Source organism: Cnephaeus nilssonii (assembly GCF_951640355.1).
Source record: "Cnephaeus nilssonii genome assembly, chromosome: 5".
NCBI classification, from domain to species: Eukaryota; Metazoa; Chordata; class Mammalia; order Chiroptera; family Vespertilionidae; genus Cnephaeus; species Cnephaeus nilssonii.
Window position 1 is genome coordinate 87588545 of NC_137076.1, and position 22499 is coordinate 87611043.

The 22499-nt window shown below is 48.0% G+C and overlaps 1 protein-coding gene across 1 annotated transcript in view; it reads left to right on the top strand.

Annotated features, from left to right (window-relative positions):
• ABLIM3 (actin binding LIM protein family member 3) overlaps window positions 1-22499 on the top strand; it is a gene marked incomplete at its 5' end in the record, with an annotated part of 102377 nt that overhangs the window by 69146 nt on the left and 10732 nt on the right. Inside the window, 9 exon segments of the mRNA XM_079773257.1 lie at window positions 8011-8069; window positions 10218-10289; window positions 14233-14388; window positions 15924-15953; window positions 16444-16573; window positions 17266-17364; window positions 18679-18726; window positions 20576-20710; window positions 22366-22430. Coding sequence (XP_079629383.1) covers window positions 8011-8069; window positions 10218-10289; window positions 14233-14388; window positions 15924-15953; window positions 16444-16573; window positions 17266-17364; window positions 18679-18726; window positions 20576-20710; window positions 22366-22430 — 794 coding nt within the window.

Genomic DNA, 22499 nt, shown 5'->3' on the forward strand with positions numbered 1-22499 from the left:
AAAGTTTCAATTATAGAAGGTAAACAAATTCAAACAAATGGCGGCAGAATGGAGCTTGAGAGAGCAGGCCAGGGTTGCCGCCAGCAACAGGGGAAGCAAAGCTTTCCGCACACCCTGGCCGGGCTCACCCACTTAAGGCTACAAAGTTTCAATTGTAGAAGGTGAATTAACTGCCACAAAAATGGCTGCCGCCCCGGAGGGAGCAACAGGCTTCGCTCTGCTCCAGGCTACAAAGTTTCAATTGTAGAAGGAAAATAAATTCCAGATACCAGGCCTCCGCTTGGGTTGCCAGGGGGCGTGGCCGGCCTGCAAACCACCACAGGCCCCTCGCTCAGGCCGCCCCACGCCCCAAGGGAACCCCACCCTGATCAGGGACACCCTTCAGGGCAAACCAGCTGGCCCCCACCCATGCACCAGGCCTCTATCCTATCTAATAAAAGTAATATACAGATTGATCATCACTGCAACACACAATATAGCTGCCCCCATGTGGACACAAGATGGCCACTACAAGATGGCCAGCAGGGGAGGGCAGTTGGGAGGCACCCGGCCTGCAAGGGAGGGCAGTTGGGAGGCACCCGGCCTGCAAGGGAGGGCAGTTGAGAGGAACCAGGCCTGCAAGGGAGGGCAGTTGAGAGGGACCAGGCTTGCAAGGAGGGCAGTTGGAGGTGATCAACCCTGCAGGAGAGGGCAGTTAGGGGTGACCAGGCTGGCAGAGGAGGGAAGTTGGGGGCAATCGGGCTGGCAGGGGAGCAGTTAAGCATCAACCAGGCTGGCAGCAGAGTGGTTAGGGGGTGATCAGGCTGGCAGGCAGAAGCGGTTAGGGGCAATCAGGAAGGCAGGCAGGCAAGCAGTTGGGAGCCAGCAGTCCTGGATTATGAGAGGGATGTCTGACTGCCCGTTTAGGCCCGATCCTGGTGGGGATCGGGCCTAAACGGGCAGCTGGACATCCCTCCAGGAGTCCCAGATTGGAGAGAGTGCAGGCTGGGCTGAGGGACAACCCCCCGCTGTGCACGAATTTCGTGCACTGGGCTTCTAGTATATTATAACAAATTATAGGTCCTGATAATAATAATAGCAATAATAGATAAATAAAATGCCTTATATTTGTTGAATACCTAGTATGTGCCATACACTGAGTTTTAACTGCAATATACCATTTTTTCATTACAACCCTATGAACCAAAAGCCATTAATATCTGCATTTTAGAGAATAAAAAAGTTTAGAGAGGTTATGTCCCTGGGCCAAGGTTAGCTAGCCTGTTTTGCTAGGGTTTAAGTCCATTTTCTTTCATTTATTATTAGAATTCTTAACCTGTGGTTCATAGTTGGCCTCCTGAATTCAGTGAATCCCCTGAAATCACTTGCCAAAGTTGCATGTAGGTGTTTCTTTAAGGAGAGGGTCTGTAGCGTTCATCAAATTGCCAGGTATCCATGGCCCAAAATAAAGTGAAGAGCCTGGGTTCTGTGGTAATGCAAATCCAAAATGGTGCCTTAGAAGCTTTCTTTGATAATCACACCATACCCTTCTCTTATATAACTGAGTCTATTTCAAATCACTTTTTTTTTAGTTCAGATAATACAAGGGCCCAGTACCAGGAAGTGTGTCTGTCTGCACAGCTGGATTGATATTTAGTGGAGGCCTCATTGTTCTCTGACAAGTACCATAGAAGAGGTTTGCTGAGCAATAGATGTCTAGGAGAGGTGTCGTCTGTTGTTATGGCTTATGGAATGCCAGCCCTCAGACTAACCTACACATCTCATCAAACCACACTTTAAAGGGCACTAACGTAATAGTGGCTGCTATAATTTAGTAGTTTAGCATTGTTATTTTAAATTGGATCTCTCTCCTGACAGCTTAGATTGTAGGAGTTATGCTTAAAAACTTTAAATCTTATGTTTTCCCAATCCTGCTACATAATTTTAGACTCTTCAAACATATCCTGCTACTGTGCTAAATTGATATTTCCTAAGTCTGACTCTACTAAGCATATTTCATTTTAAATAGAGTACATTTTAATTTTTTAGGAGCTGCAATTTTTTTACTTTTAGGGTTACCAAACATCTCAAATCCTATAGATATTACAGTGTGGTCGTTTTAAGTTTGTATTTTAAAGTTTGTTTCCAACTTGCTCCTCTCAGGTTGCCACCAACTCAAGACAATGTGGCCATTTTCTCACCAGTTACATGTCACATCCACTTCACCAGCCAATTTGTCCATGTTGGTCGAAATTAGGTCCAGAGTAGCAATTTCCCTGGTTGCTTCCTCTATTTTCTGGGAAACAAAATTGCCTGCCGGGCAAGTCAGGAACTTGTCAGATACTCACGTTTTAGCTCAATGAGATGTTTTATTAGTCTGGACTTTATAGGTGGCAGAAATCCAACTCAAATGACATTAGGCACGAGAGGATTGAACAGCTCACATAACTGAGAAGCACTGAGGAGCAGCACAGCTGGGGAGAGAGGCCCTGGGGTGTCGGCAGGTGGTTCTTCTCCCTGCTGCTTTGTGTGTGTGTCCTCGGCTCTCCTGCTGCAGACTGGCTGCCTCCATGAGGGGTGGGGCGGCATGGCCAGCCCCTGGACACCATGGGTGCAGAGGGGCAGAGTTCTTTGCAAGGTTCAACAGAGGAGTTCCTGAGAGACTCCCAGAAGCCTGACTTTGGTCACATGCCCACACCTAGCCAGGGTGGGGAGACAGTGATTGGCAGGTCGGCAAAACACCTAAGCTCCCTAAACCCTAATTTGCCCATCTGAGAACAGGGATAACCATAGGCCCCACCTCACCGAGCTGCTGTGAGGATTAAAGGAGTGAATACATGGTAAAGGCTTACTACAGAGCCCGGCACCACCAGCTCTGCCGGTGTGAGCTCATAATAAACACCCAGTAATGTAGAAATAACCATTCCCCATGATGCCATGCACTAATAATTTTGGCTTTTGTCAATAGTATCATTATTGTTAATAACACTTAGCACAGGGCTCAGCATATGGGCTCATAAATGTTATTATTATTATTTATCTTGATTATTTTTTATTATCATTATTATATTAGTTATCATTATTATCTTTCAGTTGAGTACTATTGTTATAAAGTGAATAGCATAAGAGCTGGCACAGGCGCTCTCTAAATATAAGAAGAAGAATAAAAATACTTAGTGCCTGACACACACTAAAGCACTCAACACATTTTAATTACTGTCCTAACTGTTCTTTTCAGCAGTTATTATTTCCTGTGAATTACTCGGTACTGCCGTTCTCCTTTCCTCATCCCACTTCATGTCCTCCATGGTAACCAGCTTCATGGTAGCTAAGCAGGTTTGCCCCTCAATCTTTATTAAGCTTCAAGACCACTTGATCATGTCAGCTCCAGGCAAGCTGGTCTTTTCCACTGCTCCCGAGGTGCCCTCATCCCTGGGCACAAGCCCAACCTCCCAGAAGGGCACACTGGCAGCCAAGTCAGGCTTCTGCTTAGTGACTTCACCTGCACCGCCAGTCGTCTGCTTGCTGCAAGCCCCTTGCTCACCTGCTCACCCGGGGGAGTAAACACCACCCACTCCCTGCAAGTGTTTCCTTACTGCTTTCCCTTCCCCGAACTGGATCCTGGCAGACAGCTTTTATTTGGTAGGGGAGGGAAAATAAGAAGAACAAAAACAACTATCGCTTACATAGTGCCTACTCCAAGGCAGATGCTGTTCTAAGTGCATGTACAGCGGTCCACCCCTATCTGCAGGGGATACGTTCCAAGATGCCCTGTGGATGTCTGAAACCACGGAGAGTACCGAAACCTATACACGCCAAGTTTTTTCCTATACATACCCACCATGTAAAATTCACATAACGTCAAATTAACCACTTTGAAGTGTACAATTCAGTGGCATTTAGTACATTCACAATGCTCTGCAACTAAATGCCATCACCCCAAAAGGAAACCGTATCCATTAAGCAGTTGCTCTTCATATCCTTTCCCCTTAACCCCTGGCAACCACCAATCTGCTTTCTGTTTCTGTAGATTTGCCTATTCTGGATATTTCCTTTAGCTGGAATCATCTAATATGTGGCCTTTTGTGTCTGGCTTCTTTCACTTAGCATAGTGTTTTCTACATTCATCCATGTTGTAGCATGTATCAATGCTGCATTCCTTTTTATGGCTGAATAATATTCCATTCTATGGATTCACCACACTTGTTTATCTGGGCAGGGACTTTAAAGGAGCCATTCCAAGGCCCTAGCAACTCTAGGTCACAAAGGTAGTGCTGCCGACATAAAGGCAGAACTCAGAAATTCCACCCTATTGTGGTCAAGAGAAATCCGGACAAGAAACCTGCTGAGGAAGAACAGGCTGGCTAGGATCAGGGTTGAAAACTCAATCGCCTGCTCAAATTTCTTAGATAAGTGAGAAGGGCTAGGAGGCAGACAGCAGGGAGGGTCACAGGCCACCTGCCGGGCCTTAGCGCATTCAAATTCAAAAATACTTAAGAAAACACTGTGCTGCCTAAATGGAACCTTCCCTGGGCCAGCTTCAGTCACTGCTCCATTTGTAACCCCAGCTGGGCATTCTGGAAAACTGTGGCACCAGTTCCAGTTTTGGCATAAATATCCACTAATACAAAAAAAGTAAATGAGTTGGCAAATTGAATTTCAAGGTCCAACAGAGAGGTGAGTGGGTTCCCAAACATTAAATAAGTCCACAGTGTTACAGGTGCTATAACCAGTCAGATAAGACTGAATGCTGACTCTGCTACAGACTAAAAACAGCCTTAATACCTGGCCCAAGGACAGTCTTAGAGAATTAGATCTCTATCTGATTTAGCTGACACAGAAATGGCTAATCCTTCACTTCCATAACCTTTACAGGAGGTTTTAACTGCAGAACTTGGAATTGTGGGTGACAGTCTCAGAGGATGAGAGTGTGACTTGTGGAACCAGGAGTCTTGTAACAAGCAAAAACATGTTGAATTTTTACAAGTTCAAGAGTCCCGTCTTGTAAAATTGATTTCTTTATCCCATGGCATTCCAGGGGAACAAATTTGGAGTGTTAAACGGTATTTAGCCCTGCGGTTCTCCAATTTAGTCATAAATCACCTGGGGAGCTTATTAAAATCACAGATTCCCAGGAAATGGACTTCAGGGGCTCTTCTGGGGGGCCAGGAATCTGTGTTTTACTAGGCTGCTGGACAGGTGGCCCACAAGTCACACTCCAACAAACCCCGATCTAGTGAATATTCTTGTAGACAATCTGAAATTATAGCTGTTGAATCCGAGTCTAGATTCTACCTCTTGTCCAAATCTCTGGGCCTGCTTAGAGAATTTTACTGGCCTAAAATAGAATTTCATGTTTATTTTGTTTATTCATTCATTCAGTGAGTATTAATTAAGGATCTGCTGTCCCTGCAGGTATATCTGTAGAGAGGACAGAAATGAATCCCGCTTCTTATAGAATTTATATTGGATGGAGTAAATAATTATTTTTCCATACAGAGAAGCCTGTTAAGATAGAAACATAAAATCTCCATGGTTGGGCGGGATAGTAAATGTTCATGAGTGTCACTACCACATGACGTATCTCCTCAACAATATCCCTGCTGAGCATCTACACACCCACTGTTTGCTTAAATACTTGCAGGGATGGGAAACTAACTTGCAGAATGAGCCCTTTCAAACTTCAGACATTAAATTTTCCTTCCCTGAAACTTTTGCCTTTGGTCCTTGTTCTCCTTTATAAGACATGATGAATGAGGTTATCCCTCTTCCCACAAAGAAGCATTAAAATATTCAAAAAAAATCCTTTCACCCTTCTGTTATGGTTACCATCACCCTCTGGATGCGTATCACTGTGTCTTTTTTAAAAAAATACAAAGGTGAAAGCCAACCAGTCGTTCATCTGTTTCTTTATTAAACTCACATGAGCCAGGCACTGTTTAAGACTCTGGGATAAAGCTCACAGAAGAGAATAACCTCCCTCTTCACTCTGGATGCTACCGTTCTGTTAATGTCACATTGTAGAGCTATTAACTCACAGCGGAAGCTCGCCAGACCATAATTTCATAGAGGTCTTCATGAACAAATCATCTTTTCTTACCTTCATTTATCTAAGTTTATTGCTATCTACCAACAAATGCCTCCCCTCTTTAATTGGAATAATATTCTGCCAACTCCCAAACTTTTTTTTTCATTTTGTTATATTTTCAACCCTCACAACGTATAAACCTGCTTTCCTGTGTACGGAGTGCTGAAGCCATCTGTGGCTCAGCTTTATTTCAGAACAGATATGTCAGTGGCATGGAGAGACCATCTCATCTGGCGCCCTCCCCTTACACATGATTTCCCCCATGAGAACTTCTGCCTGACTTTTTACCTTTCCTATGCCTCTTTTGCTTAATCTCCTGGCCTTAGACATCTGTGTCCACCTCATCCATTTCCTACAGTGATCATCCATGTGCTTCCTCCAGAGCCAGAGTGGTAAACAACTCCTGGTGGCTTGGGCAGCAACTCAAAGAGGACCCGGAAATGCTCTAACTCCCCGAAGCAAGGATCCCCACCCACCACTTGGCAGTAGACACACCCTGAGTTTTCTGGATCAAGCTGCAGACCCAGAGTCCCTCTACTGGGCTCTGAGAGCCATTGCACTTGACAGAGAGGAATTAAACATGTGTGGAATCATTAGGAACACCCAAGACTGTCAGCAAACAAGAATCTAAGATCACTATCCCACAAATGACAAAATGGCTCTAGAATTAGAATTTTGGAGATAAAAATAATCTCCAAGACCACCCAAACCTCACCTCCTTGTTATTCAGATGAGGAAATTGGGGCCTTAAAGAGGAGGTGTTAGAGGCTGAGCAAACACAAGAACCCAGGGCTCCTTATTCCAGGCCCATCCTCTCTTCACCACTCTTTTGGGTCTAATTGTTCAACCTTAAATCAACCTCCTGTCACTTAGCCAGTATTCCAATCCTGGAGTTCCAGGCAACAAACCATAATGGTGAGTATATCCCAAAAACAAAGCCAGACAAACAAATGCCATCTGGGTGCTCAGGAATCCAGCCATTTGCTGGCTCCTTTCCTTTTAGGGCTGGTTACAAGAGGAATGGCACCAGTGGGATAACATGTTCCTATTTTTTTCTTCTAATCCAGGACATCTGTCCCTTCTTTGGGGAATGTGTAATATTTGGGGCTCCTCAACATGTGACCAGCCACCTGTTGCTCATGCCTTTCCAAATTGGCCTCTCAGTTTGGGGCTGGCCAACTGGCTTCACACCCACAATGAAATGCAATATTCTAAGTTTGAAGAGTCTGGAGTCTTTCAGGAATTAGCAGGTCAAGTCAAAGCTCTTAAGCAGAATATACATCATGACACTTCTTCCCCTTAAATGTCATAGCTCTGGTAGACTGTCACCAATCTTTGAAGAGAATGGAAGGCTGGAGTTCACCAGTCTGTCACTTTATTTCACCTCCACTGCCATTCATTCATTCAACATACATTTATTGACCACCTGCTATATGTCACTCACTGCCAATCGTCCACTCATCTATTCACCCCCACAAACATGTACGGAGACTCCACTGAGAGCAAAGTCCCATCCTGGATCTGCGGGAGGTCCAGCAATGAATAAAGCCCAGCTCCTGCCCAGAAGGAGCTCTTAATTTAGTTGGGGTGATAAATCTACAAGCTACTATGATTTAAGGCCATATGTGCTAAGAGATACAAAGAACTATGGATCACAGAGGAGCAAGAAGTCACTCTCAGCTGGCAGGTAAGAAAGTTTGCAAGAAGATGTCATGTCAGGCATTAACCTTGAGGAATGGGTAGGATTTGGACAGGCAGAAAGAGTGCATGGCTGGTTAAATCCCTGTAGCAGCAGAGAGCCAGGAAAAGCAAGAGTCCTCCTGGCTGCTGTGTAGGGTTCATATGCTGTTGAGGGAGTAAATGGAGATGGGAGAGGGTGGGGAGAGACTTGAATGCTGGTAGGTGTGAAAGGTCTGAGCCTCTGTTATTTTCCTGGCCCCCAGGTTCTGAGGTTTGGCACCCAATCTGCAAACAGGCAGCCCGAGCAGAGAAGAAGTTAAAGGTAAGCAAGCCCAGCTACTTTGTGCCACAGGCTGGGAGCACTGTGCTTTAATAGAAAGTAATTCCTTAGTGTGCATGCTCCCAAATGTGTGCCTAACACCCACCTCACGGGGTGGGATTAAGACATTGGATGTGAGGGCACTTTGAAAACTGTCCAGCAGTGTCTTAATGTGAGTTTTTAAGTGTTTCTGGGGTGAGGCTATACCCTAACCATTCCTTACCAAGATGGCAACGTCTCTGAGATGCCCCAATCTAAGGTCATTTATTAATAATAATAGTTAATATTGTCACAGGGATTGAGAGTTTGCAAAAGATCTTCACAGCCACTGTCTGATTTGATTTATTTAACTATGGGGCAGGTAGGGAAGACATTTTATCTTTGCTTTGCTTGTGAGAAGACCAAGGTCTAAAGAGGGCAGGGATTTGCCCACAGTGATGCAGCCAGGCAGAAGCACAGCCAGTCTCCAGGCACATGCTGGACCAGTGTCCCTCTGAATTACTGTGATTCTGGGTTCTTGATCCAAGAACTGCAGAGAGGGGCCCTGTTCCTCGGTCCTTGATGCTGTGCAGGAGATACCTGGAGTGTGTGTTGGGGGCACTCGGTGATCTCCAAGGTGCCCCTACCCTCTGGTCCTCAGATCAGCTTGGTCCCTTGGGACCGTGTTAAAAGTTACCTGCTAGAGTCTCAGGTAAAAACATATGTGTACAATTTCTGACAAGCTGGTGAAATGTTGTCTCCTTTGCCATCTCATCCATCTAATGTAACTTTTGGGAAAGAGATGGTTTATTGATGTATAATTTTTTTGACCCAGGAGTGGGGGTTTTTTCCTGTTTCTTCCAAGGCCTCTCTCTTTTAAGGTGTAAAAAGACCTAATCATCCTTTTCTTCCTCAATGTCCGCCTCTTTGGTGGCATTTCTCAAATTTCAGTCACCCTACAACCCTGATGCTTTTTGCCATATCTGTGTGCCACCTGTATCACTATATAATTAACATTTTTCTTTTTCTTTACACCAACTCACTACTTTTTACTTAACTAAACTTATTTTAAAATAAAATGTTATAGCACCATGTGGAAAACCAGTATTACTTGCTATAAATAGAAGGTAACCATAAAATAAATTAGATGAAAATGAAATAATTCTTAAGAATACAATTCTCAAGAATAATTCTTGGAAATTCTAGCTGGATCATGTTGCCTGCACTCTTTGTTTAAAAGGCAGGGGAGGGGGTGTTGGGGAATTAGCAATTTTCAAGACAGTTGTTGAAATGTATTAGCACAAAATTAAGACTTGCCCCTTGATCTGAGAGGACTGAAATAGAACTTCACATTTTACTCTCTCACTCTAGGATTCTGTATTACCAAATGTTCCACCTAAATTCATCTCCACTAGAGCCACACTTGTTCACAAAACACTGCTATACAGCCCCACTCAGAATGCTTTAAGTTGTAGGATGAGAGATCTGAAAGGGAATTTAGCAATCCCTAAAACCAACCCCTTCATTTTATAGATCAGAAATTCAAGATCCCTAAAATCACATAGTTCATTAGTGGTCCTTAATGCTCAATCTGTTTACTTTTTAACCACACCATGCTGCCACTCTCTGATGCACTGAGATTGACACAGTGTTATTCTGCTAAGGAAGCCGTTAGTCCATCACTGCCATTGTTTAGAGAAAGATTTTTTAAGTTTATCCTTTAGGTTGATGTCAATTTGCAATGGATATACTATAAACACTAGGTATATTGTGCAATTACATGAAGTTTAACCTACTTTTATATTTTGTATAAGCAAACTACATTTGGAATAGTGCTAACCAATTTTATTCATTTAAAGTAAATACATTATTGGCTGGGATTACCTCAAATAGAAAGTTTTAAGAGTAACTTCCTACCTAAAAGGCCAATTACAAATATGTAAAAACAAATCCATATTTAGTCCAACAGCCTGAAGTCCCGTACATTTCTGATTTCATTCACACTCAGACATTGATTTAAAAGGCAGTAAAGAGTAAGCACAGAATAGCCAGAGAGTGCTTTTAATAGTATTGCTAATGTTCCCTGAAGAGCTGGGTTCTTATACCCCGTCTCCCCCTTCCCACCAAGTTGGGGTGAGCTTCTCACCCCTTCTGTCTTTGTATCTCCCACAGCACAGGCGAACGTCTGAAACTTCCATCTCACCCCCTGGATCCAGCATTGGGTCACCCAACCGAGTCATCTGCGTATGTATCGCTTCTCAGCACAGAGAGGACTTTCTTATCCCTGAGCCTGGAATCTAAAGAGGTTCTTAGGATAGAGACAGCTGTCATGTTTTCATCCAGCTGGTGTCCACTGTTGTCCAGTGTGCCAACATGTGCTAGGCACTGTGCTGGGTCCTGAGGATACAGTGGGGACAGGGAGGACATAGCCTCTACCCTTGGGGAGCACACAGCTTAGCAACAGTTATAGGGATAATATCGAGATCAGGAGGAGCATGAGAAAGAAAGTGCAGCAACAGCAAGAGCCCTGGACGAGCTCTGAAACAGTGCAATGCCCATTCTTCCCATTACTTAACTGAGACAAGGGCAAGAGAAAAATTGGGAATTAAGAGTCCTATTCAGAGTGGGTATTGAATGGGATGTCAATGTAGAGACAGTGGGTGAGGTAAAGAGGCAGGAAGGAGGAAGAAGCCATATGAATGTGGAAACATGGCCGTAAAGGATTTGCAAACATATAGAAGAGCTTCCTAATTGTGTGAGAAATCCAGGGATGGAGTAAACCTTGTGCATGTGTCTGAGCTCCCACCCCTAGAGGGATTCCAATATAGATATTCATCATTGCCAGGGATGTGGCAAAAGGGACAAGAGTTGAGATAGATGACCTTGGATGTGTAATTTATTCATGCATTCAACAAATGCATACTGAGTGTCTACTCCACTACATGCTGTCTTCTGCACTGGGGAGGTGGTGGTGCCTCACTAACCTGATCCATAATGTTGAGCTCATAATTCCATGGATAATCAGTGGCAGTTCTGATAGGTGCTAGGAATAAAAAGTATAGGGTGCTCTGATGATGCTGCAGATTAACCTGATGGTCTAGGGCCAATTGGGAGTAGAATCCTAGGAAGAAACATTTAAGCTCAAACCTGAGAGAGAAATAGAAGTAAGATAAAGGAGGAGTGGTAAGCACAGCCTGAGAGGACCACGATGAGCTGAGGAGGGACTGACAGTAAGCAAACCTCAGTCCGGCTGACGCCAGACTATTTCAGCATTCCTCAAGGCAAAGGAGCCAAGAAGACCAGAAATGGGGGCTGGAGATAATGTCTAGAGCAGGAAACCCTAATAAGAAGTTGTAGAGACAGTCCTCAAACCTACCAGCCCCGGGTGGGCCCTGCCCATCATGCCTGATCATTATTTTACTCCAAATCCACATCCAGTTTCCTCCTTGATTGCTGGATTATGCCTATTGATGGGACTATTTCCTTTCCTTTCTTCCTCTGTTTAAATTTTTAAAAGATGTAAGAGTAACCATTGACTGCAACTTCAATATGGGTCAATACTGCCATGCGGCTCCCACAAAAGACAAGCGACTTTGATCACAGGCTGTACGCACTGAAGACTCCTGTCAGAACAAGGAATGGGGCAGACCACGGCAGGATTAATGAGCTTAGTTTCGGGGCCTATACCGTGAGAAGGTTATTGACCAAAGTGGGTCTGTCTCCCAAAGAGAGTTACCAAGGTGTACGAACTCAGGATATAGAGAGCTGCACTGTAGAGCCCTTAATCCCTGGCTGGTCTCCTCTGTGCTTCTGAGGAGCTTTGCTAACCTTTGTGAAATAAGCTAGGTCCTGATGGTGTTCACCCTGGAGGCAGCTCGTAGAGTTGCCCCTGTGAGATGCAGCTCGACTACAGATGAACAACAGCAACTGGGGACACCTGCCACTGTGCCCTCCAGCTGGGGCCCTATACATTGAGATCAGTTACCCCCACATCCTCGCATAGGCATGTGTGTTCCCTTCTGTATCCTCCTACTCTCCCCTTAATGATGCCTCACTTTCAGCTACTCAGGAGAATGACTGCACACGTGTTGTGAGTCATGTTTTAAGTCAGACTGTTCCAAATATGGCTTCCAAAGTCAGGGAAGAATCCATCCAACCACATTTGGGACAGGCAATAATAGGCAGAAGGAAAGAGTATTGGTTTAGTTTTCATAAATACTGAGGTTTGGTATTAAAATAGAATTATTAGTGTACCTGGAGAGGATAGGTTCTTTCAAACTTTGCTCCATCCCCCACTGACTGCTACAGTCATCTCCAGGTGACTTGACTTGGATCAGCTCCTCATGGTCCCTTCCTGGCTAATTATGTTAGGATGCCTCTGTCCAATCACTATAAACTCATTTATAACCTGGAACAATGCAGCTATACGAAGAAACATTAATTTAGTGTCTCAGAGGTTTGGAGTAAAATGTTGAGATGAATATTGATGAGTTGAAACAAGTTTGTAAGATGCCAAGAGTTCTCAAGGTCAAGATCTAATATCCCAGGATGAAAGGCAGCAATTACTTCAGCAAGTAGACTTTGCAAATGAGGTCTCCTTTACCCACAGCCCCCCAAATTGGTACAGATGTGGATGTCTGACCCTGGCAGGGTCTGGCAGAAATGAGGTGGCATACCTCAAAGGGTTTAAGTGAGACAGGTTTTGTGAAGGGAGCATTTGCAGAGGTGTGGGCAGGGTTAGGGGACCCACTTAGTGCAGCATCCCAGGACTATAAGAACGGGAAGTTGTCACCACCCTCAACCTAAAGGGAAAGGATGGTAAGAGCTGGAGCTGTGGAAGAGCAGTCCCAGGCAGGAGCCATGCCCAACCACAGCCAGGCAAGACAGGTGCCACAGGGACAAGTGCACAGCCTCTTCACTCTCCTCCCACTCTGCAGGTGCCTCCCCCCACCCTTTGGCCAACCCAACTGAAAGACAGGGGGCCTGTGATGGTCCATGGGGCCTTGGAGCCTAGGTCAGGGCAAGGAGAGTAGACAGTGGGTCTAGGAGAAAAGGGGAATGAAGAGCACAGTGCCCAAAGAGCACTGGGATGGGACAGGATGGAAGAGTGGAAGGGCCGTGTTTGAAATACCAATGCTTTTAAGGTCTTTATGAAAGCTGTTCTCTCTGTACTAGTCATGGCCCTGAGACTTACCTGGCCCCCAAAGCATTGGGAGATGTTATGAGGATAATACAGTCTCCTTGGATGCCCTATCTAGTGACTCTCTTAATTTACCTCACTTCAGCACCTCAAGAGCACAGTAGTTACGGGGGGGGGGGGGGGGGGGGCGGGGGGGACAGATTCTGTTAACCAGAGCATAAACCGGTCACAGAAGGAGGATGCAGACATGGAAAGAACATGGCTTCAGAAACCATGAGACATGGGCTGTCCCCTGCAAGGGGAAGCTCTCTCCTCATCCATGCATTTCTAGAAAACGGAACTCAGGCAAAGTCAGGTAGTAGAGGCTCAGTTCAGTTCAACGTGAGGAGCAGCTTTCTGATGCAGCCCTTTGACAGCTGTAAGCCAGTGAACGCCCCACCCTAGGGAACAAGGAGAGGCCACTGGAGAGGGCAGGCTCTCAGGTTAGGCTGGCTGGCTTTGAATTCTGGTTTTGCTGCTTATTAGCTATGTGACATTGGGCAAGTCAATTGATTTCCCTGTGCCTGTTTCCTTATTTAAAGGTGTGGATAATATTAGTACTATGAGAGTTGTGAGTTGTGGAGTTAATCCATATAAGAGACTGAGAACAGAGACTGCCTCATAAGAAGTGCTCACTAAAAGTCAGCTAGTAATTTCTACCATGATTTTGTCTTTGCCTTCTTCATCATCCTCAAGAATGCTGTGAATGGGGTATCTTCACTCTGTGGGGTTAGAAGGCAGTCAACACCCTGATACTTCACAGAGATGTCATGACATGTGGAGGAGATAAGTCCTGTAAAGCACAGGGCCTCACACATCATATGTGCACAATCAGTGTTGGCCCCGTTGGAATGGATGGCCTCAAAGACATCTTATTCTCACATTCTGCAAGTCTTCCATCCTAAAGTTTTGTTTCTCGTGAAAACTGGAGAGGCTTGTTCTCCCTGAGCCTCTCTCCTTTCCCTCTTATCTTTCTGCTTCTTTCCTGTCCATTTCCTTCTTCCCCAGGCTAAAGTGGATAATGAGATCCTTAATTACAAAGACCTGGCAGCTCTCCCCAAGGTTAAGTCCATCTACGAGGTACAACGCCCCGACCTCATTTCCTACGAGCCTCATTCCAGATACACGTCTGATGAGATGCTGGAGAGATGTGGCTATGGAGAGGTATGGCATCTTGCCCCTCTCTCTGGGGCTGCTGGAGGAGAGGAGGGTCCATGGGGTCCCCAGTCCCCTCCATCACAGACACTTTTCCCTCCACAGTGTTGGCCCAAAGACTCTTTTAAACTGGAATTTACAATTAGCATTTTAAAATCAGGTGATTTCATCCAAAACTCTGACTTACTTGAAAAAGTAGAGCTGATGACACTACACCAGTATTTCCACCTTTTAGAGATGGGGAGCAGTTCTCTTGGGTCCCCACCACTTCCTGAGAACCCCAACATTGAAGCTGAGAACCTGTAACTACTTATCACTTGAAATACTGTTTTTCTTACAGTGGAGAAATTTTATACACAGCCTCAATTTCAGCTACTCTTATCCCCTGCCACAATTAATGGCCATTTGGGTTTATAATCCTTAGTTAGTAGGTTCTCTGGTTTTTGCACTTGGCCTTAAATCCCTGAACTCAAAGCAAGAGAGGAACTCATAAACACTCAGCATCAGATGGCTTTTGAAATAAATGGTTCCTGGACAAGAGAAAGTGTTCTCTAGAGAAGGCAGGGTGGCCACTACCCGGGAGGTCTTGGCCATCAATATCCCAGGAGATTTCTAACTCCATCCCAGACTCCTGAGCTTAGAGCATATGGAGCAGAAGGACCCCTGTTGTGGGGGGCACAGACTGAGGTTCCTGTCCCTGTTCCACCACTGTCCCCTTCCTCTCTAGAGGGACTGGCTTCCGTTTTGGTTTGAGAGCCTGGTGCTGAGACTCTCTGTGTTCTGGCCCCTGAAATGGACCAGGAAAAGGGGACCAAGTGTTTGGTAGAAGCTGATTTTCCTAAGGGCAGAGATGGCCCACTAGGGCCCATAAGCCACACCCACCCCTGGAATTTGTTTTGTTTCACTCACAAAATATCTTTTAAAAATGTAAATTCGTTTTCAACATTTAAACATTGGAGATTTCACCTAAGAATTTGCCTTTCTGACTTGTCTTAGAAACTTTAGAAGCTGTGTTAACATTGGACAGACACTCCAACCTGGCCCTGATGTTCTAGGGCTGAGCAGCCCTCGGTGGAGGGAACGTTCCATCTCCAGCTTCCCACACCACCCTCTGGCCAACTCCCGTGTTGATGGCACCAGCCTGGCCCTTGCTTGGCTCAACCTTTGGATCCCCCTACCCAGGCACTGTCCTCATGAACCACAGAGGGGTTGTGAACTGGTAAAGGGACAAGGAAGGGTCCTGAAATGACTCTGAGCTTGCAGTGGAGAAGCCTGGGTCCAGGCCGCTTCCCTGAGAGGTCCCAAGCCTTCCCGTTCTCTCTCTGGGCCTTGGCTTTCCCATTTGAAAAAGGAGGGCATAACCTCAGGTTTTCTACCACCTGTCAGCACTGCTACCCTGGAACTCTAAGTGAGGGTTATCCGGACAGGAAGGCCAAGGGCAGCGGATGCCCACTCTTTGCTGAACCATTTAACTGCTCTCTGTCCCTCTCTCTCACCCTCTTCTCGCTCCTTCCATGACTGCCTGCAAACTCTTCGCTTCTAAGTCGCTGGGAACATTATCTCCCTACTCCCAGGTAATTAATCTGGTTTGGGGAGACCTTTTATATAATTGTGTCCCTTGATGCTGACCAAACAGGCCCCTGATTTCACCCCAAGGGGCCCGAGCCCTTGACCCAACCAGTAATAGTGAGATAGGAGCATGACCTGGAGGAAGGGGTGGTGGCATAAAGGGTAGAACTGATTGGGGGCAAACCTGATGTACCCTTTCTACCCAGAGAAGACCTCCCCAGTGCTTCTGTGATCCTTGGCCAGGATTCCAGGGACCTGACCCTCAGGTTCCATTCAAGGGCCTGTGAGTGATGGGCGAAGGCCCTAGAAATTCTCTGCACCCTTCCTTGGGTTGTGCATGTAACCTACGGAGGGGTCTCTATTCAGAAGGGCAGCACCATGCTTCAGTCCCTAGAATCCCAGATTCTCTGTCACTCCCCCACCTGCCTACCAGACCCTTGGGCCATAGGCCCGCCTAGTTGCTGGCCTTGCTCACAGCCCCACTTCCTCCCCCAGGACATCTACGAGAACCTGGACCTCCGGCAGAGACGGGCCTCCAGCCCGGGATACATCGATTCCCCCACCTACAGCCGGCAGGGCATGTCCCCTACCTTCTCCCGCTCACCTCACCACTACTACCGCTCTGGTAAGGAAGGGGGGAGCCCCCAAAGGGACAGGAAGAGCCAGGGGGACAACACAGTGGTTTGATGTTCCCAGCTGTGGAGACAGAACAGGGCTTTCCTGAGATCTCTGTTTTACAGCATGGCCTCTGTAGCCCTGTGGCCACCCAGGTGACCAGCTGGGCCTCACTGAGCCCCTGCAGATGCCCTTGGCAGGGGAGAGGAAGAGCAGCTGTGGGGAATGGGTGGTGGGCTGCTAGGAGAGGGGAGTGGCAAGCAGCCCAAAGGCCCTAGCTGGAAGAAGACACTTCAGTCCTCAGCCTTAAGCCTGCCTGGTCCAGAGGATAAAACCAAAGGACCCGAAATGGGGCTGTGGCCTGGCCTCCACCCAGGCCAGTCAGGTCGTGGACAGCCAGCCCTGAGATTAAGGGTGAAGCCAGCAAAGCGATTAAGGGAGGTGGCAGGAGGGTGGGAGGGCGGGGTAAAAATGCCTTCCTGAAGCTTGGTGGAGTGGATTCTTCCAACCCACAAAACCTGACTTTGGGGTGAAGCAAGAAAACAGGGTCAGGCCTGTTTCTGCAGACACAGTGCATGAGCGCACAGCCGCCTCCCCACTGTCCCTGCTCCCCACACTTCACTGCTGCCTTGACTGCCACCGCGTTAATGCCTGTTTTCTCTGCCTCTGTTCTCTCTGGGGACCACTGCCTGCGTGCTCCAGGGCCCGAGAGTGGCCGGAGCTCTCCATACCATAGCCAGTTAGATGTGAGGTCCTCCACTCCAACCTCTTACCAGGCTCCCAAGCACTTTCACATCCCAGGTAGGCTGCCAGCCCGGAACTCCCGGCATGGACGGATGCATGCTTCATGGGGTTGCCGGACACCCTGCACCAGCACCGAGGAGAAGCCAGTTCCTGGGGACCCTCCCTAACCATCACCGGAACTAACCCGCCCTCCAGCCCTGATACACCCACAGTCTTTCACTCTCTTCACAGAATCAACCTTGGTCAGGACCACCAGGAAGTAGCCCAGGGAAGTGCCTCGAATGTTGAGGGGCCGTGATGGGACACAGCAGTAATCAGGCTGAAAGTCAGGGGCTTTTGCATCAAAACTGGGGATTAAATCTTGATCCTGCTGCTTATATATAAGCTGGTGACCTCAGGCCAGTTACTTAGTTTCTGAGCCTCTGTTACTCCTTCTGTATAGCCAGGCACTATTCGGGACCCTGAGGCTGCAACTTAAACTAGCCCAGATCCTGCCTTCATGGTGTTTATGCTCTAATGTGGGGAGAGAGATCATAAATGAGTAAACAAATAAGTAAAAGGATAATTTCAGGTGACAGTAGGTGCTGTAATAAAACAGAGTGACTGGGGTGCAGGAGGCTGGGCTAGATGAGGTGGTCAGGAAGGGCTTCTTGGAGGTGGTGATAACACTAAAGCCAAAAGATGAGAAGGAATCATCCTTATGAGGATCCCAGGGGAAAACACCCTGGCAGAGCAAGTACAAAGGCCCTAGAACATGCTTGTGTGGCTAGAGGTGGCGAGCCTGAGGGATAGTGATAGGTGAGCTTATAAGTATGATCTGGACAAGATCTCACCCTGAGTTATAGCCTAGACTATTCTCCCAACTCTGAGTGCAGGTTCTCACTCCCCACTCACTTTCCCAGGAGCTTGTCCTGCTGTTTCATCTACTCCTTTCCCATCCTGTCTGTTTTGAGGAAGTGGGAGGAGATGACGCTGAACCATGGCTGCAGCATTCAGGGCACTTTCTCATGGAATGAGGCGTGGCTGCTGGGTGGAGGCAGTGGGGCCCGACCTGCATGGGGCCTGCTGAGCACGTGCCCACCCTTTGCCTGCATGCCCACCATTCAAGCCCAAGTCCCTTCCTCTGCACCATTTGAATCCATCCATTCCTCTCCCCTCGCCTTTCCTGGAACCTGGTGGTACAAGGTTGGAAGCTCAGCTTTGGAAGAAGAAGTCCACCTGGGAAAAGATGGTGGACCCTTGGGAAAACTTATGGACCATCTCTCTCTTCTGAGATCAACTGACCAACTGTTTTCTCCTCCCTCTCCCTCTCCCTCTCCCTCTCCCTCTCTCCCTCTCCTCCCTACTGTCCCTTCTGGGTCTGTCTGGCAGCTGGAGAAAGTAACATCTACCGGAAACCCCCGATCTACAAACGGCATGGTACGGTCTGAGGCAGAGCGGGCGTGGCCAGGCAAGGGATGTGGGGCAGTTAACACATGTGCCAATGGCGCCGCACAGGTCACCAGGAGGGGCACGTGCAAGGCTGCACCTCGGGCCTTACTGACTCCAGGGGACATTGGAGAAGATTGTGGTGACATTTTAAAAGAGCAAGGAAGGCTTCATATCCCCTACACCCTTTGCCGCCATCTCCCCAATCCCCCTTCCCTACTGTCTGGTGTCCTAAACTCCATGGTCAGAGTAACCCTTGTCAGCGTACCGCTGGGAGGGGCGCTCCCAGGGCACTGACGCTCAGTCATTCATCTCTGAGGCCTGGCGGTTCCTGCAGGAGCACTTACTGAGCCTCAGTCAGTGGGCACATCTCTTAGCCGAGGATACGGAGGCACAGCTGCCACCCTGTCACCCTCGCGTGCCTATGGGTCTAGGTGGATAACAGAGTTGGTGGAGCATGGAGCCAGCAGAAGCAGCCCTGAGCCAGGTTCTGATCTCACTGAGCTAGTGGAAGGGGCGGTACAAGTATAAATCGTGGCTCTGGGTACTTACAACCTGATGATTTAGACAAACGTCCTGGATTTTGGAAGGGGCTGGGCTGGGGCCAAGGGGAGTCTGTGAGCATGTGCACGTCTGTGTGTGGCTGCAGAGGCCATACCATGTGCCCTAAGTGGCCACAAAAAGTTCCCAACCCTGACAAAATTAGTTTGACTTTACATCTGGAAAAGGCCCCCAGATCTCAAAGCCCTCGGGACTGCGGGATTTTGCAGATGGCTCTGGGAGGCAGCACCAAAGCAGGGAGTGTGGGGTGGAAGTGGCTGAGTGGATAAGAGGGTGGATGAAAGGGCTGAAGGAGAGGGGCTGGGGACTGACTGAACCACATCAAAGAGAACTGGGAAGCTTTGGGAGCAAGTGCTGCTGGGGGAGGGGGCACAGCCTGGAGCTGGCTGAGGGCCATCTCAGGACCCTCTGCTGCCCTGGCTGCCAGGAGTGTAGACTTTGTCCCTATAGCTTCTCTCCTGAGGATCTGTCCGAAAGCCAGCCCTCTCTCTGCCCTAGCCAGCCTCTTGCCAGTCTTTGATATACGCTAAAGTCACTGCCCCAGGTTTTGTGGCTGCGATAGGTTTGATGGTCACTCCATGCTGTGGAATTCATGTGGAAGCTGGAAGCTGGATGGCATCTGAGCCAAAAGACTAATTCTGATGCTCACAGATGAGGAAACTGAGGCAGAGAGGGGAAGGACTTTCCCAGTGTTACAACTGAGTTAAGCGGCAGAGCTGGGCGAAGAACCCAGCGTTGCTGACTCCCTCCCTGTCCAGTGCTCCTTCCTTTGGGTCATATCGTCTCCCCAAGAAGGATGTGGCATCTCAGGGTGAGCAGGTTGACCTGACTCAACATGCAGCAGGGCTTGCTTGCCAATTCCCACCCTAAATGTGGCTCAATTCCACAACAAGGCCAACTGCTAGAAGGTAAGGAAGGTAAGGGCAAGGGCTCACCTGGGACATGTCCAATCTCACCTGGAGGAGCCACGGCCTTAGTGTTCACTCAGGAGCACACCTGGGAGTCCGTGGAATGTGGTAGAAGGATCCCTGAGCGAGGTGTGATCCTGTTCCGGTCTAACTTGCTATGTGGTTCAGAGCAAACACCTTCCCCTCTCTGGTGCTCAGATTCCCAACTGTCAAATGCAGGCCTTGACCTCAGTGCTTTTCCAACTCCAATGCTCCATATTGTGGCCTTACTCCCCTGGGCTGGAGCCTGGCTGAGACATGGGAAACAGTGTACAGGACACTGGTCTAGAATACTCTGCCTCCCTAAAGCTCTCTCTTTGGGTCCTTTGCAGGTGATTTGTCAACAGCAACCAAGAGCAAAACAAGTGAAGACATCAGCCAGGCCTCCAAGTACAGTCCAGCCTACTCTCCAGACCCCTACTATGCTTCAGAGTCTGAGTACTGGACCTACCATGGCTCCCCCAAAGGTAGTGTGCCCTGCAGGGTAGCCAAGGCCAGAGCCCTGTCACCTACACCAGGGACACAGGGCCAGAATAGTCACCTGCTCCTTCACATGACCATTCACTTATTCATTTGGCAAACATGTATTAAGGACCAGCCATGGGCCCTAGGGAAATACTGGGGAGCAAACCAGACCATGTCCTTGGCCTCGTGGACCTAACTAGAGCAGGAGGTGATATACCGGAGGTGAGACACAGGAGGTAAGAGAGCTGATGACAGGGGCATGCTGTCCAGCCTAGGAGATGACAAAGCGTCTCAGATGCAGAGACTGCTGCTACAGGAAGGGTGAGGAGGAAGCTTTGTAGAAGCACATCTGCAAAGCCCAAGATGGGAGGGCAGCTGGGGGGAAAGAAATGGCCGTCAGTTTAACCGGAGTTCAGAGCAGGGAGAGGGAGGTGATGAGGAGCCAGATCCCACCGGCCTTGTGCGTTTTCAACTTTATCCTAAACAGTAGGAAGCCATTAAGAGTGACATGATCAGATCTATATTTGTGAGAGACCACTTTGGCTGCAGGGTGGATAACAGTTTGGAGGATGGATGGAAGGCTTTTGTAGGCACCTGGAAGAGTCTTAGTGGTCCTCAAGGTGCGACCCCAACCAATCTGGCATCCCAAGTGTTTCCTTTAAGTATGGGAAGGAATTTTCATCACGTGCCATTTTGATTCAATACACACCTTGGCTAACCTTCTGAGGAGCTGAAAGGACCCCTTCCTCACCCTCAAAGAAATCTCCATTTCGAAAGGAGCTAAGACACCAGCACAACTATGACCCGAAGTGGACAGTGACCAATGTCCATAAGAGAGAAGTGTTCAGAGGCTGCACAGCCAGCAGGTGTCGGGAGAGGGGGGAATCTTAGATGAAACTGCTTCAATCACAAAAATACAAACAAAAAACCTGACTCCAAATGGCTTAGGCCAGTGGTCGGCAAACTGCGGCTCGCAAGCCGCGGTTTGGCGCTCTGTTGACTAATGAGTTTGCCGACTACTGGGATAGGGGCTTAATCACAAGGAACAACAACAGCCTGTAATTATTGGAATCGAGAGTCTAGGTCAGTGGTCGGCAAACTCATTAGTCAACAGAGCGGCAAACCGCGACTCGCGAGCGGCAGTTTACTGACCACTGGCTTAGGCCAAATTAGGGATTTCTTGGATCAAATGACTGAAAGTTTCATGGCACGGCTGGATCTAGAGGTGAATGAACATCATCGGGACTTATCCTGTCCCCCGAGTTGGGTGGCTCCATTCTCAGGCTGACTCTGCCCTCTTCATAGCAGCGGGAGCTCCGGCAGGTCCAGGCTTACCTCCTACCCTGGGCAGAAAAAGGGCTTCTCTCTTCCACCAAGCAAAGTGCCAACACAGTGGCTTACTAGCTCTGTTTGGGCAGTCAGCTTCACGCCCACCTCAGAGCCCAAGAATGGAAAGGGATGCTGGGCATCTCTGTACAGGAGGCCATGGTGGAGCGGCAGCTCACCAAGTGCACTTGGGCAGGGTCACTTGGCTTGAAAGTGGTGGCACATAAGGGAAACACCCACCTGTCTAGGCTCTACTGCCCCTGCGCCCTCTCCCCAGAGCAGGCTGAGTGGGCAGCGCACGCAGGAGCTGATCCTCGCTGTCTTTTGGCAGTGCCCCGAGCCAGGAGGTTCTCATCTGGAGGAGAGGAGGACGATTTTGACCGCAGCATGCACAAGGTGAGCTGGCCACCCCGCTGAATGAGATGCTTAGACGGTATGTTACTGAGGATGTTTTCACTTGCGAGT